At 57.7% G+C, this 14634-nt stretch overlaps 2 protein-coding genes across 3 annotated transcripts; both read right to left on the bottom strand.

Annotated features, from left to right (window-relative positions):
* Positions 1 to 1220: 1220 nt before the first annotated feature.
* ATF6B (activating transcription factor 6 beta) lies at positions 1221 to 9966 on the bottom strand. The gene is made up of 18 exons (XM_079780876.1): positions 9841 to 9966; positions 9405 to 9484; positions 9210 to 9288; positions 8904 to 8995; positions 8300 to 8435; positions 5921 to 6003; positions 5650 to 5785; positions 5239 to 5370; positions 4988 to 5121; positions 4244 to 4429; positions 4071 to 4162; positions 3485 to 3670; positions 3221 to 3328; positions 3048 to 3129; positions 2812 to 2882; positions 2511 to 2622; positions 2314 to 2398; positions 1221 to 1851 (listed from the first exon to the last, which is right to left on the bottom strand). The coding sequence occupies exons 1-18, from the start codon at positions 9920 to 9922 to the stop codon at positions 1634 to 1636; spliced, it is 2094 nt and encodes a 697-aa protein (XP_079637002.1). The 5' UTR covers positions 9923 to 9966; the 3' UTR covers positions 1221 to 1633.
* Positions 9967 to 10181: 215 nt separating this feature from the next.
* On the bottom strand, positions 10182 to 13639 carry FKBPL (FKBP prolyl isomerase like). Of its 2 annotated transcripts, none has more exons than XM_079779688.1 (2): positions 11866 to 13639; positions 10182 to 11590 (listed from the first exon to the last, which is right to left on the bottom strand). In XM_079779688.1, exon 2 carries the CDS (start codon positions 11514 to 11516, stop codon positions 10476 to 10478), a length of 1041 nt encoding a protein of 346 aa, XP_079635814.1. In that variant the 5' UTR covers positions 11517 to 11590; positions 11866 to 13639; the 3' UTR covers positions 10182 to 10475. The 2 variants fall into 2 exon arrangements, with proteins under 2 accessions (XP_079635814.1, XP_079635815.1); XM_079779689.1 differs by having other exon boundaries at positions 11892 to 13639.
* Between the last annotated feature and the right edge of the window lie 995 nt (positions 13640 to 14634).

Below are 14634 nucleotides of genomic sequence, written 5' to 3'. Positions count from 1 at the left end.
CCTTCCTACCACCACTCCCCCAGCCAAGGTGCAGCTGGCCCTGGCCACTCAGCCAGGAGCTGCGTGCCGCCCCGAGCCCGTCAGGATAACAGCGGACCAGAGCAGAGGACAATGCAAACGGACAAGGGGCAGGGAGGAGGGAAAGGTGTCTACTACGGACCAGACCCCGTGCACGGCATCTCTCCCCCTCACACCAACCCTGAGAAGTAGGCACAGGCATCCTACTTAGCAGATGAGGAGACCACGGCTTAGCGTGCCACAGCACGGACATCGCTCAGGTGGCCCTCGTGCCGGCCGCCTGGATAAGGCTGCACAGGCTCGAGGGGCCCCGGGACAGGAAGTGCTGGCTGAGGAGCAGGGCTGCCCTCGAGGGGGAGAGCCTAGTTCCAGGTTGCCACAGTTACTCTGTTTTCTCCCCAAACACAGTAATGGGGGGGCTGCTGGCTGGACACGTGAGGTTCTTCCTCCCCCTTCAGGCCTGGGCTTGTGGCCCAGGTGGCCCCTGTCCAGTCATCTGGGCGTGGAGCCCAGGCCCAGCCCACACCCTCCTGCTGACCCAGGGCACTCCTGCAGGCGGCAGAGGCGCGCTGACGGGGATCCCCACAAGTTGGGTGAGACTCGCCCCTCACCCTTTGCCCTGCTCCCCTCCCTCCTAATAGAAAGCACAGCCTTTTCTGCACCCCCACCCCTGGTCCTTTTCTGTCAACTGGACCCTCATGTCTCAGGCTCCTCCAGCTCAGGGCCAAGACCATGCTCCTCAACATGCCCTCCCTCCTCCCGCCCAGCCCTTCTCCCCGGGGCCTCCTTTCTGGGCACAGCCCTGGGCCCAGCTCAGTTGTTTGTCCTGGAAAGTGAGGGGAGGGAGGGGAACCTGCTAGAATGCAGGGGACCCAGGGAGGCGCTCACCCCAAAGGGCGTGGGGCCCTGTCCTTCCTGTTTACTCAGACACATTCCAGGATCTGTGTCCTCTGGGCTGTGACACCACAGGGCATCCCTCCCCCCCCCCTCCGCCCACAGACAGACCTGCCTGTCGCAGGGCAAGGGGGTGACACGAGGCCTGTGACCCACCAGGCCCACCCAGAGCCAGCTGTCGCCAGCGCTTGACTTGGGTACCCTGGCCTGGAGGAGCCTTTCCCCCAAACGCTTGTCACGAGCCAGGAAGGCAGCCACAATTCCTTTAACTCCCTCCAAGTTGTTTATTTAATAATAATAATAATAATTAAAAAAAGATGCACACACATACATAAATCCGATCTTCCTCACCACCCTTCCTTTATACCCAGAAACAAGCTCTAATGTAAAAATGGCCTCTGTCCCGCCCTCGAACTACAGTCCCACCTCTACCCCCAAAAGAGGAGTGAAAGAGTCAAGAGCCCACCCACTCCAAGCCTCACCCTCGCTCAGCCCCCTCGAGAGAGAAGCAGGGGCTGCGGGCTTAGGGAAATGAGAGGAGCCCTATATTGCAAAAAGGGGTGAGGAGAGGTGAGCCCCTCACATCCAAATAAGTGCTTAACCCCACACCCTGTCCTTCCATTACCAACTGCCCAAGCCCAGGGGTCAGGAAAATAAGAAACGGTCCCACTTGGTGACTCCTCCCCCGCCCCCCGTCCTAAGTCAGTGTGAGAGGCAGAGGTCAGGGGTGATTGAGGTAGAGGGGCCGATGGGTGGCCTGGCCGGCTGCAGAAGCTGGCAAGGGGCCACCTGTGGCGTTGCCTGGGGTGGAAGGCTGTTTTCGGAGCGAGGGGGGCACCGTGGAGGTCTTGATGTGAATCACCCTGGTGTCCATGACCTCACACTCGATCTGCATCATCTCCTCATAGTCCCCAGGGGCGCCCCGCCCCGACAGGGTCTCTGTGAGAAGGGCGTCAGGAAGAGAAGGGGGAGGCGAACAGGAGGGTGGGGACAGCAGCAGTGGCCAGGGAGGAGAGGGATCGGTGGCCAGGCGGGTCCAGCGCGGGAGTTGACGAGTCAGTGCCGGGGGGGGGGGGGGGGGGGGGTGATGGGGAGGAAAAGAAGGCCGTTGTGAGTGTGAGGTCATAGAGGGAAGGCATCGAGAGAAAACGGAGGTGAGAGGCCAGCGGGTTCCCAGCCACCCCTTCTGCCCAGCACCTACCCACGCCCCGTCTTCCTCCCTTCAGTCTCCTGCATCTTGTCCAGCTCTGCACCCATTCCGCTTCTTCTCACCCAGGACCTAGCATCTCTCCGGATCACCCCACTCCCCTCTGACCCCCCCCCAGCTCCTCATGCTGGCTATCCCTATCAGAATGTCCCCCCCTCAATCCCAGGACCCTCCCCACACCGGGAAGGGCTTACCATTGGGGGCCATGGCGGGCATCACCAGGGACATCTTGGGCCGAGAGGTCTTGTTGTGGCTGATGGCGGGGAGCAGCAGGTGGTCCTGGGAAACAGGGGGCAGGCCCGAGGGTGGAGGTGCTGCTCCCCAGCCTCGACCTGAACACACACTGCTGGGACCCCAGGGGGATGGGGATGGGCCGGAAGGAGGCGCTCACCCGCCGGAAGGAGACAACATAAAATGTGTCTTCCCGTCGGTCAATTGCATCCAGGAACTCCGGCTGTGATCGGTCTGGGTGGCGATACAGCTGCAGCTGGCCCACAGAATCCCTAGGCAGGTGGGAAACAGGATGTGGGAGGCACTGGGGGAAGCGGGGAGAAGATGAGAGAAAAAAGACAGGAGACCCCAGTAGATGAGGGAGGCGTAAGGCCACTGGTGGCAGTGCAGGCCAGCTCTTGGGGGTATAGCTCTTCAGAATGGAACCCCACTTCATAAGGAAGCACATCCCCCAGACTCACCTTCCTGGGGGTCCGGGGGGCTGAGTGGGGACTGCCTTAACTGGAGGCAACTTCTTCCGTCGCTGAGACTTCTGGAAGGAGAAGTGTCTAAGGATTTGAAGAGGGTGAAGGGAGCAGGGAGAGAGAGACGCCCCGGAAGCTGGTACCAGCTCACACCACCCTGCCACCTCCTCAGCACTCCCTCAAACCTCCACAAGGACATGCCCCTCAGAACCCGGACACGCAGCCCTGCCCACCTGTCTCTCCTGGGCCCTGCGGGGCGCCTTCCGCCGGCCTCTCTGGTGGCGCTGCACCCAGCCGCTCAGCTCGTCAGCAAGCCTGGGAAGTGGAGCAGGAAGGAGAGTCGGGGCTCCAGAACACACGCTGCACGATCGGCAGGGGAGGCGCCCCAGCCCTGGGCCCCCCGCACCTGAGGGACTCGGTTCGGTTGAAGTGCCGGCAATCCGAGGAGAGGAAGAGCTGGTCCAGGTCTGGCAGCAGCAGCTCCCCGGAGCCCCCGGGGAGCGCCGTCAGGTTCCTGGAGCGCGGCAGGGAGGAGGCAGTGGTCGCAGCTGCCCAGCCCGCCACCACTGAAGGCCCTGATGGCGGAGCAACTGTGGCTTCCCTCAAAAAACAAAGGTGACCCGGGGGAAGGAGACACACAGCACCCCTGAAAGAGAGAGGGCCCTCTCACCTGAAACTCGGCCGGCCCTCGAGGCTGGCCTGGGGCTCCTGGGGGCCCTGGGAGGGGTCCTGGAGGGACTGGACTCCACGGACGGGCAGCTGCGCTGAGAACTCCAGCAGGTGTCTCCGGGGCCGAGGCTCCTCCCCGCTCATGCTCATCCGAGGAGAGACGGGAGCCGGAGGAGGCTCACTGATGCTGTGGGCGGGAAGGACAGGGCGCAGGGAGAAGCCCAGCTTACTGAGGGCAGGTGAGGGCAAGGGCTGTCACACATGACTGACGCCCTTCACCAGGGACATGGAATGAGAACAGTCCCTACGTCACGGGGCCAGGGAACGAGAGAAAAGGGCGGCCTAACCTAGAGCCCAGACCTCGGGAAACACCTGCGTCTGTTTTCATCCCCGCTGCCAGCACCACCTGCCCCGGCACTGCCATTCGTCGGATGAATACGAGCAAGAAGGGGGCGCTGGGCACATGCTGCACCCGGACACCACAGCTGTCTGTGAGTGGGGTGATGGGGGCGAGGGCGCCACAGCAGCAACCAGGTGGCCAAGGGGGAGCTCCACTCAAAGGTTCTGGGGGGCAAGGAGGGTCTCACCTGACAGGCCCGAAGTTGAAGGCAATGAAGAGAAGGAAGACCACGATGCAGACCACCTTCCTGTTCCCAGACCCTAACTTGAGCTCGCTGTTCTGAGGCGCAGAGGAGACAGAGAGGGTGGGTGAGTCCTCCCCAGGAGCCTGTATTTCATCCCCCAAGGACAGAAGTCTCACCTCAGCCCACAGGGCCTCCAGCCGCCGCCGGAGGGCAGCGTTCTCCCGGCGCAGCTGCTGGTTGTCCGCCAGCACGGCCTGCAGCCGCGCCTCCAGCCCCTGCAGGTACTCCTTCTTCTTCCTCCGGGACTGGCAAGCCGACTCCCGGTTCTTGATCATTCGCTGCTGCCGCTTCAGCAGCTTTGCCTAGGCACCCAGAGGGTCCACAGAAAATGAGAGGGGAGGGGAGCCCTGGCCCCCAATCCAGGGGCTGCCCTCCTGACCTGACTTGCAGCACCAGAGAGGGGAGGGGCTCCCCTCTCTATCAAACACTCCCTGCTCCTGCTCCTCAGAGCGGAGAGAGTTAGACTTAGGAAGCTCGGTCCCTCTCCTTGGCGGCTGGTTCTCCTCACAAGTCTCTAAGGGGGACTTTAGGGCCCCAAGTTAACCTCGCTAACTGGTCTCCCCAGGAGGAAGAGCCTGCCTCTTCCAACTACTGCCACAGCCGTAGCAGAATGACCCCTGCCTTTGGATTACTGAGACACCCCCACTTCTCCACCTGCAGTCTGACAAAAAACCTAAGGGCCCTAAAACTACATAGAGTTGATACTCATATATAAGCAGGAGTCCACTCTGACCTTCAGGGTCATCTTAAGGGTCTGCTCCCTCACTTTCTGCTCCCCCCTCATTCCACAGTTCTCTCCCGCGACAGACCTTCCTCTTCCGTTCCCACTAGCAGCCCTGCCCCCGCTCCCCAGTACTCACGTCCACTTCAGGTGGGCAGGCGTTCCCAGGCACAGGAGCTGGAACAATGCTCTTCCTCTCAGGCCGCGGAGCAGGGGCGGCTGGCCCCTCGGGCTGGACTCGAATGGCACCTTGGATAAGGACAACTGGGGACACTGGGGCAAGTGAGCAGGAGAAGAGGTCAGAGAGCTGAGTCAGGCGGGGACTGTGCCCACACCTGAGCACCCAAGGGCTCAGTGGCTGTGGCTCCCTCGGGTCAGCAGACGCAGTACCTGGGGGGGGCTGGGCCAGGGGCTGCAGGAGGACGGCGGTGCTGGGAGGCACAGCGCTGGGCGGCACTGGGACCGTGGTTATCACCACAGGTTTCGGCTGCAGTGGTGGCTTCCGGGCAGGCAGGGCTTTGCCTGAAGGAGGGTGAAAGGAATGAAGGAATGTCAGGACTGCAGGCCTTTTGCCAGGGACCCCAGTGTCAGGAGCAGGCATCCTCAAACTATGGCCCATGGGCCACATGCGGGTGTTTTTGCCGTTTTGTTTTTTTACTTCAAAATAAGATATGTGCAGTGTGCATAGGAATTTGTTCATAGTTTTTTTAAACTCTAGTCCGGCCCTCCAACGGTCTGAGGGACAGTGAACAGGCCCCTGTTTAAAAAGTTTGAGGACCCCTGGTCAGGAGGCCCCATTACCTGAGGAGCCCTCGGGGGGTGGGCCCATGCTGATCTGGACAGCTCCAAGTGGCGGGCCAGGGACATCCCGCAGGAGGCATCCTTGAGGGGCTGGGGACTCTGTCTTCACTTCCAGTGCCTCCTTTCCTATAAAAGCCTATGGGGCATTCCAGAAAATGTGAGTCAGGAGTGTCAAGGAGAAGGAGCTGAAGAAGAAAAGCTCTCCTCCCGCGGAGAACGAGAAAGAAGGAACTCGCTGCGGTGCCTGGAGGGGCGGCACGTTGATGCTCACCTGGTTGGGGGACTCTGTGGAGAGCAAGGAAGCCTCCGAGTTGATGGAGGAAGGAGAGACAGGTTCTATCTTCGTCTGGACCCCTGTGGGTGGCAGGAGGAGGCAAAGAGCTGGATATCAGATAAACACTGAAGGAGGAGAAAGTTAAGATGGGGACTGGGGACAGGGTCATTTCTCCTGGTACCCACAGATAAAGCTGCTCTGGCCCTAGGCCCGTGGTCGGCAAACGCGGCTCACGAGCCACATTCGGCTCTTTGGCCCCTTGAGTGTGGCTCTTCCACAAAATACCACGGCCTGGGCGAGTCTATTTTGAAGAAGTGGCATTAGAAGAAGTTTAAGTTTAAAAACTTTGGTTCTCAAAAGAAATTTCAATCGTTGTGCTGTTGATATTTGGCTCTGTTGACTAATGAGTTTGCCGACCACTGCCCTAGGCAATCGAGGTGCAGGTGCCTGGGGCTGAGGTTGCATGCGCTCCTCCCGCCTCCACCCAGCACTGCCTCCCCTCTGCAGTTTTCCTCAAGGCCATCCTTGAACTCCCGCTTTCCCTGTCTGCCTCAGGCCCGGTCCACCCATGCAGAGGTCCAAGCAGCGAGAGGCAGCATTCCTACAGGCCACTCTTCTGTCTGCCTGCACTTTCCTCTCTCCCTGGCCTAATGATATCACACATCTCCATGCTGACCACCGCCAAGCCCGGATCTCTGCCCATGCCGGCTCCCCGTGCCAACCCTGACTCCCAAGCTCCTTGCTCGTCACTTCCATTCTCATGCCCCACCATTTACCCAAATTCACTGCTTGTCCTTCCGCACAAATTCCCGCCCTACGTCTGGCAGCCTCCCAGACACATCACTAAGCCGCAGTCACCTCTGAGCCTTCGCGGCCTGTTAAATCTAAGACCTGCTGACTGCCCCCGCAGGTGGACTAAAACCCTTCCGAGGGCCAGATGCAGCCCCAAGGTCACCAGTCTGCCACCACCTCTGGTCCACACCACTCACGGGGAGACTCTGACTCCATAACATTCCTGTTTGTAAAGTCATCAACACTATTTTTGCTGTTCGAGGCTTTTCGATCTTTACTTTGTCCTCTTTGTAACTTTTAATAATGTGCTGGATACGATCTGTTTGTTCCTCCAAATCCTCCCTCCATCCTCCCTGCCCTCTGAGTCCAGGAGGAAACACGGGTGGGTTCCATTACCGGCTCCCCTGCCCTCCTGCTTCTGGCTGGGAGGCGGTGCCAGGACACCCTGAGGCACTCTGAAATGAACGATCGGCCTGGCCAACCCTGGGTTCCTCGTGCCCTCTGAGCAGGCTCCTGCTCTCACACGCTCCCAGGGGACAGCACCATCACCCGCTGGACCGCTGCCCCAGCCAGAAGCCCAGGCTTCCTCTTCGACTCCTGCTCTGCCCAGGAGTCACTGCAGCGCATCCATCCTACTGGATTCCTGTTGCTTTCTTCTCGGCATCCAATACCTTACTTAACTGCGTGAGCCTCCTCCTTGGTTCTCCTGCCTCTAGGCCTGCCTCTGCAGCCCACCGTCTGCCACCAGAGCTGCCCTCCCAGTCACACTGCTCTCCTGCTTACTTCCTCAGAGGGTCCCAACTGCCCTCAGGGTGAGAACCGCGTCCCTCAGCAGGGTTCCCACCCGGCCCTGCCATCCCCACTCCCTGCTCATGTGCACTCTGAGGATGTCGTGCCAGTCCCCTAGCCTCCTTCTGGCTAACGTCCACGCGTCCTTCAAACTCAGCCGGGAAAGCCTTCCTCCGCAGCGCCTCCCTGAGGCGGCCGCCGCGTGCAGGGCCCGGCACTCCCTGCGAGCGTCCCTCAGCGACCACACCTGTGTGGACTGCCCCTCCACTCCACAGGGTTCTCCTGTCAGGGTGCTGACGTGGCTTTTTCATCTTTGCCTCCCCAGCACCCCGTCCAGTATCTGGTACGGAGTAGGTGCTCAATAAATGTTTACTGAATAAACACAAAAGGGTACCTAAACTTGGTAACACTTAAAAACAGCACAAATGTTGGTTATAGGATCTAGGAGTTGGGTCTATATTCCAACTTTTCTGTATGTTTAAGGTTTTTTTATAATAAAACGTTAGAGTGAAAAAATAATATAATTATGCCATTAACTGTCCAAAGTCTTTAAAACATGCAAAGCAACAGGAAGTTAAATCACAGAGCAGGATACTACGAACAAGAAACAGAAAGGAAATCACACCCATCTCTCAGTGCTGTCCTTGCTATGTTTCCTAAAACTCGCCCTGCCCCTCCCGGCCTTTCTGCCGATTATCTGTCACTTCCCCCCACCTTCTCCCCCTTGTCCTGTCCCTCCACCACACATACCCGTCCTACCTGGTAAAGCCTGGGGGGTGGGGGGGCTGTCATTACCTGAGGGATCATCAGAGGTGGGGCCCACATTGATCTGGACAGTTTCAATCGGGGATGTTGGATCCTCTCCCAGGAGGCAGAGCGGTGGCGCCAAGGACTCGATCTTCACAACCAGCACCTCCCCTACACCAGGGGCCTGAGTGAAAGTAAAGGGGGGGGGGGGGTGCACGCAGAAAGAAGAAAACAAACAAGGGGAGGTGTTGAGAGTAAGAGCAGAGCAACAGCTTTACAGCTTACAAACACCAATGATCTGACATTCGGTTTGAATGGCACAGCAGCTCCCTAAGCTGCCTCTGGCCCGGGCCCTCCTCTTTATTCCTGGGAGGGTGATGACATCTCATGATTTCAAACACCGCCTTCCAGTGGGAACCTGGGCAGGAAGCTCCAGGAGCCTCAGCCCCCGCACAGCTGCCAGGTACCCCTATACATTAAATAGGTTCCCCTTTCACTTCTGGAAACCCAAATGGAGATGTAGCAAATAAGGATGTCAAAGAAATGACAGGGAGGGAAAGAAGCTCCCCACCCACACACTTCCGCCCTCAGCACCTAGGGAGCCGGGACTGGCGCAGAGTCCCCGCCAGTCCCAGTGGGAGGGCCTTCTCACCTGGCGGGAGGGCTCTGTGGAAAGACCCGACGATTCGGAGCTGAGAGAGGAGGAAGAGCAGGGAGAAGACGGCTCAGACTTCACCTGAAGATCTAAGGAAAGGGGTTAGAAAACAACCAGGACGCAGAGCCTGAGAAGAGTCCCAAAAACGTCCACGGACACGTGGGTGAGGGCTCCCCACTGGGGCAAGGCGGGAGGAACCCAGCTAAGGTGTCAGGTGTGAGGACACGGGGGCTTGCGGCGTTTCTGGGAAACGGGGAAGATAAGGGATCCTGGAAGGATGCGGAATCACAAATGATCTCTTACCTGGAAAGAGGGGCAGGGGGTCCCATGGAGGCTCGGGGGGGCTGACATCCATCCCCACATCCAGCATGCTGCTGCCGAACTGAATGAGGGAGGGTATTAGGGGGCGGGGCCGTGAGAAAGAACGGCTGGGGCGGAGTCCGGGCTCTGGGGCCACTGCCACCCGCCCAGGGGGGGACAGGGAGCTGGGAGCAATACCGGGACATCCTGCTCGGGGCAGCGGAAGAGCTGGGCCTGCTCCTCGGCCACCTGGTCCAGGCCGGCGTACAGCGTGCAGTCTGCAAGAGGCGCGGCGTGGGCGCGGGCGGGGCGGGGCGGGGGCAGCGGCGCACAGCCCGCGTCCAGCCCTCATTGGGCCCGCCGGCCAGACCCACCGCCCGCCCACCAGAAAGGCGATGCCGCCGGGCTGCAGCGCCTCCTCCCCGACCCCGGAACAACTCGACGCCCCTGCAGCGAGCAGAGGTCTCCCCAGCTCCCGCGCCCCGAAGCACCACCGGAGCCCTGCTCCGCCCTCCTTCGGAAGGTGGGTTCCGTATTGGCCCGGCCTTCCCCCTTGGGGCTCGCTTCCTCGCGGCGTGCGCAGGGGTACCGCCTGCCGCAGCCCTCTCCCGCCCCCAGGCCGCCCTCCACGCACCCCAGTCCTCCGGGCCCAGCAAGTTGTCGGTGAAAAACCGCGTCGGGTCCGCAATCTCGCTGAGGAGCATTAGCTCCGCCATCTTTCCCCCGCCCCCCAACCACGAGCCGGTTCCCGAGGCCCGCCTCTCCCCTCAGCAACTAATGAGTTGACGCTTCAAAGAAGGGGGCCGTCCCGGAAGCTATTCCGACCAGTAAGACACCTGCGTGCTGAGCGCAGGCCTCCGGGAGGAGGCGGCCCCACGGGCCGGGCCAATGGGAGCTCGGCAGGAGGTGCCGCCCGCGCACTAGCACTTGCGCATGCGCGGACGGGGACCCAGCGCGAAAGCGCCTGGGAGACGTAGTTCCCCGCGTTTAAAGGTCCGCCAGCTCCCGCAGCCAGTACTAAATTTAGAATTTAGCTTCTACTCTTCTTCGGAAATGGGTAAGCCCCCTAAAATAGAGTACACGTGGCCATAACTTTTTAGTGGTAAAAGAGGGAAAGAGGTGCACTGAGACCACTGCTACCTCCCTTAGGAAGGCAAAAGCTGGGAATGGGATATGGGCGGAAACCCTCCCTCAGGGCCCCACGCCCCCAAATCTCACAGCACAGACCACGATTCACAGGTTTCTGTCGCTTTTAAGGGTTCACTTTAATCAGCCAAACATCTTGCGGAGACCCTGAGCCAGTCCTGCATCTTGTTTCTTCCCCTGAAAGATCACCTTTCCCAGCTCCTCCTGGGCTGCCCGGTTTTTTGGGTCCACTGCCAGCACCTTCTTGAGGTCAGCAGTTGCTTTTTCCACGTTTCCAAGGGCAGCCTGAGCAACCCCCCTTCGGTACAAGGCCTTTAAATGTCCAGGCTCCCGCTCCAGCACCCGGTCACAACTCTGGGCTGCCAAATGGGGCTGTCCCAGCAGCAACTGACAGGCAGCCAGGTTGGCATGAAGGGCAGTTCGTTCTGGAGAGCCAGGTGGAGGTAAAGTCAGCAGCAGCCGAAGAGCCCGTCCATAGCATCGGGCAGCCCCTTCTGGGTTCCCAGCTCGAAATAATTCTGTTCCCCGTGCACGTTCTTGCCGAGCCAGGGCCTCCTTCTCGCTGGCCTCCAGCTCCCAGGAGTCCTGGCCCTGAGTGAAGGAAGCCAGTGTGAGCCTGACAGGAGGTCCAGAGTGCCCAGGGAGCTGAAGCTCTGCCTCCTCACCTTGACACATGGACTCCAAACATTTCTCTGTGAGTTCCCCCCAGGTTCCCTCCCTCCATGAGCCTAAGCCCATAGTTAGCTCTGTCCAGCCCTCTGGCAGCCCTGACCCGAAAGGAAACCCAAAAGCCAGCACGCGGCAGCGGGAGCCCAGCTTGGGTTTGTCCAAGCCATGGCCACGGATTATGATCTTCTTGACAAAGCTCCCATCCGGACAGGCCCAGAGATCGGAAGCGCGGAGGGGCTCTGGCATCTCACCAGCTGATCCACGAGACTCCTCCGCGTCTTCAAGCACAGCAGCCAGTTTCCCAGCCCCTTGAGGAATCTCTAGAATTTGGCTGGCCAGAGCTGGGCTCACTCTCAGCTCAAGAACTTCGGGCTCTTGGGGCTGCTGCCTAGTTTGAGTAGTTGAATTAAGGCTCTTCTTGGGGTTCCTTCCCCATTGTTGTTGCGGTTCAGAGACGTTTTTCTCTCCCACTGGATTGATTGGTAGCGTCTCCATTTCGCTGAATGCTCCCTTCCCCCGTGGGTAAACAGCTTGGGTCGGAAAGGGATGGACCAGGTTCAGGTCAGCACCTGAAAAAAAAAAAAATCAAAACAATGCTAATGGCACATTCTTATTTAGACTCCTTTCCTGTCCTTCTGGCACCTGGGCCTCAAAGTTCTTGTTTCCTCCAAAAATCCCTGTGGGGCTCCAGCCTGGATTCCACCCCGAGCTAATGCGGAACTATAAAGTCCACAATTCCCTGCGGTCCTGTGGCCACCCCCACTACGGACACCCATCGAGTCCAAAAGTCCGTGGGCAGCCGAAGCGTCCAGCCGGGTGGCGCTGGCCGGATCACTCGGGTCACCTGTGCTTCCGACGCTACGAGCTTACGGAGTGCCGTCCTCCGAGTCTCGCCGCGGGCGGAGAGGCGGCCCGGGGCCAGGGGCCGAGGAAGGACACCCACAGCTAACCCTGGAGCCCGCGAGCCGGCGAGGCCGGTGACGTCGCGCCCAGAAGGCGGGCAACCAGACTTCTTCCGCCTCCCGATTGGCTGCCAGCAATCGGACCCACCCCGCTCCTGGGACGCTCCAGGCCTTAGCAGCCGAACTAGGCCAGTCGAACCCAATTGGGCAAGGCCGGTGGCCGGCCTGAAGTCCCGCAATGGCAGATTGGGGCGAATGCGGAGAGAAGGGATGGTGCATGACAGCAGCGGCAGACCAGGCGCCCTTTATTCTGGCGACCTCAAACCCTGTGCTGTTGATTTCATCCTTTTGTTTGGGGCTGCCAGGCAGAGGCCACCTTCTGCCCCTTGGCCCGTTCTGTCCAGGGTGCTCCAGGAGAAGCCCTCAGGCCCTTTTCTCCTCGTCCGGCCCTACTCCCTTGAGGCTTCCCCTTACCTTTCCCCTCATATTCATCATGGCCTTCAAGCTTGTCTTCCTCAAGAAATCTTAGTGCTTTTCAAATGTTGATGTTCATATAAAGCACCTGGGAAACTTTAATTTCAGGTTCTGCTTTAGGAAGTCTGGGATGGGGCCTGCCATTCTGCATTGCTAACAGGCTGCTGCTGCTGCTGCTGCTGCTAGTCCAAGGACCACACTTTGTTTTTGTATTTGTTTTTTTATATATATTTGTTATCGATTCAGAGATAAAGGGAGAGGGAGAGAGATAGAAATATCAATGAGAATCATTCATCAGCTGCCTCCTGCATGCCCCACACTGGGGATCAAGCCCATCACCTGGGCAAGTGCCCTGATGGGGAATCAGACCGTGTCCTCCTGGTTCATAGGTGGATGTTCAACCATTGAGCCACGCCAGCTGGGCCATGGATCTCACTTTGAATAGCTGATTCTAGAATAACCTCACCCCTTTCCCTTCATCCCTTGCTCTGTGCCCCTTTAGTGTGTCCTATATTTTGTACATATAACTAGTATAACCTGCTCCACTGGATGTATCAGTGGAAAACTGGGCCTCTTCCTCCTGATAGAAGATGTAGGTCCCTTTGTGGTTCAGTCTTGCTTGTCCAGCAACCTGCACAGGTTGGGCCACCAGAGCTCTTCAGGAAAGGAGAATTGCACCATACCTCACCTTGGCTCATTTACTTGCTTTTTAACACCCTACCATTGTGCCTCTTCTACCAGGATCATGCCAGGACAGCCAGGAGAGAAAACTTTCATCATTATCCACAGGTGTGTGTCCAAACAGTCCACTTCCTGTTTTGTGTTGAAACTCACTAACCTAGACTTTTTTTTTTTCAAGTTTTATTCCTGGGTTCTGTGCCAGAGTGACCTTAGTACACTGCCACCTCCTTCCCTCTATGGCTACATACTCTTGATTCTTGGAATCCCTGGGCTCTTGTTGAAAATTAATCTATTTTTTCTTCCTCCCTCTTCCTCTTTCCATTTCAGAGACTTCTGGGAAAGGCATGAAGTCTAGAATGAGTCACAAAATGTTTTATTAGACCATAATCCCTGTACAAAGGCTGCTAATTTGCAGTATGTGTGCCTTAATTGAGAGGGCCACTCCAATGACCTTTCAAAGAGCAGCTTCTTTCAATAAAAAGAAACTATGCTCTACTAAAAAGGTATTGCTTTGTAATGTTCTCTTATTGGTACATGTGTGTATATATTCATCAAGCTATGTTCCAGGCAGCATGCTAAGAACTGGGGATAGATTCATAGGTGAATGAGCCAGACACAGTCCTGCTCTTATGGAATTTAAGTCTGGCCAAGGAGAATAAGCAATGACATTGCTATAAAGAAGCATGAGGTGCTATGAGAGTAAATGAGGGATGAGAGAATATTCCTTGAGGGTGAGACATTTTTGCTGGCATCTAAAGAATTAGTTATTTTTCTAAAGCCTGAACAGGGAGAATAAAAATGACAGTGGAGTAAGAAGAGCTACACAGACACACTCCCAGGACCAAAATAAATTACAACTAAAATACAAAAAGCATCCTGAATAATCAACTGACGGATAGCTGGAGAGCATCCTGATAACCAAGGATGGAGAGTGGAGACAACATAGAGACTAGTAGGAAGGGTGGAGGCACGAAAGGGCTGGATGGGCTCCTACAGACATAACTGAAGTTCTGGAGAGAGATATCAGCTGTGGGGGGTTGCCACTGAGAACTCTGGGGTCTAATCCCCAAGCTGGACCCCCAGGCAGAGAACACCAGAACTGAGAAAGGTGCCCACATAACATCTGGCTGTGAGAAGCAGCAGGGTTGCTGTCTGCCAGGGACAGGCAGGCGGAAGATTCAGGCACCCACTTAATGGGCCAATGCACAAAATTGCATGTAGAGCCAATCACCTTGTGCTCTGGCAGAGGAAGGGCAGAGTGGACTGGAGCTGTGTGAGCAGAAGTCAGGATCGGGGGCTCTGTGGTTAGAGCTCAGAAGGCAGACACCCCAGTTTCCAATGCTGAGTCATTCCCTCATGCTGCAAGGTCATCTTTCTCAGGCAGACATTTGCTATACAGATGGTTTTGACAGTTGATCAACCCTATTGGAAAACACCTTGCTCCACACTGTGGAATTTCTGAGGCTCATTAAGAGACTGAGAATAGCCTTTAGCCTCCTGGCAAAAGCAATTGCTCCACCCTGTTGAAAAAAACTCTTGCCACACCTGTGGACCAT

Source organism: Cnephaeus nilssonii (genome assembly GCF_951640355.1).
Source record: "Cnephaeus nilssonii genome assembly, chromosome: 9".
NCBI lineage: Eukaryota > Metazoa > Chordata > Mammalia > Chiroptera > Vespertilionidae > Cnephaeus > Cnephaeus nilssonii.
This window is presented reverse-complemented; position numbering and strand designations above follow the sequence as displayed.

Excerpts from the sequence above, each read along its gene's own strand:
- ATF6B (XM_079780876.1), bottom strand. The coding sequence starts at position 9,922 with ATGGCGGAGCTAATGCTCCTCAGCGAGATTGCGGACCCGACGCGGTTT. Across the intron at positions 3,671-4,070 it reads TTCAACTTCGGGCCTGTCAG|CATCAGTGAGCCTCCTCCGG; the intron begins GTGAGACCCTCC and ends TCCCGCCCACAG. Across the intron at positions 2,623-2,811 it reads CCCCCCGGACCCCCAGGAAG|GGATTCTGTGGGCCAGCTGC; the intron begins GTGAGTCTGGGG and ends CCACCTGCCTAG.
- FKBPL (XM_079779688.1), bottom strand. The coding sequence starts at position 11,516 with ATGGAGACGCTACCAATCAATCCAGTGGGAGAGAAAAACGTCTCTGAA.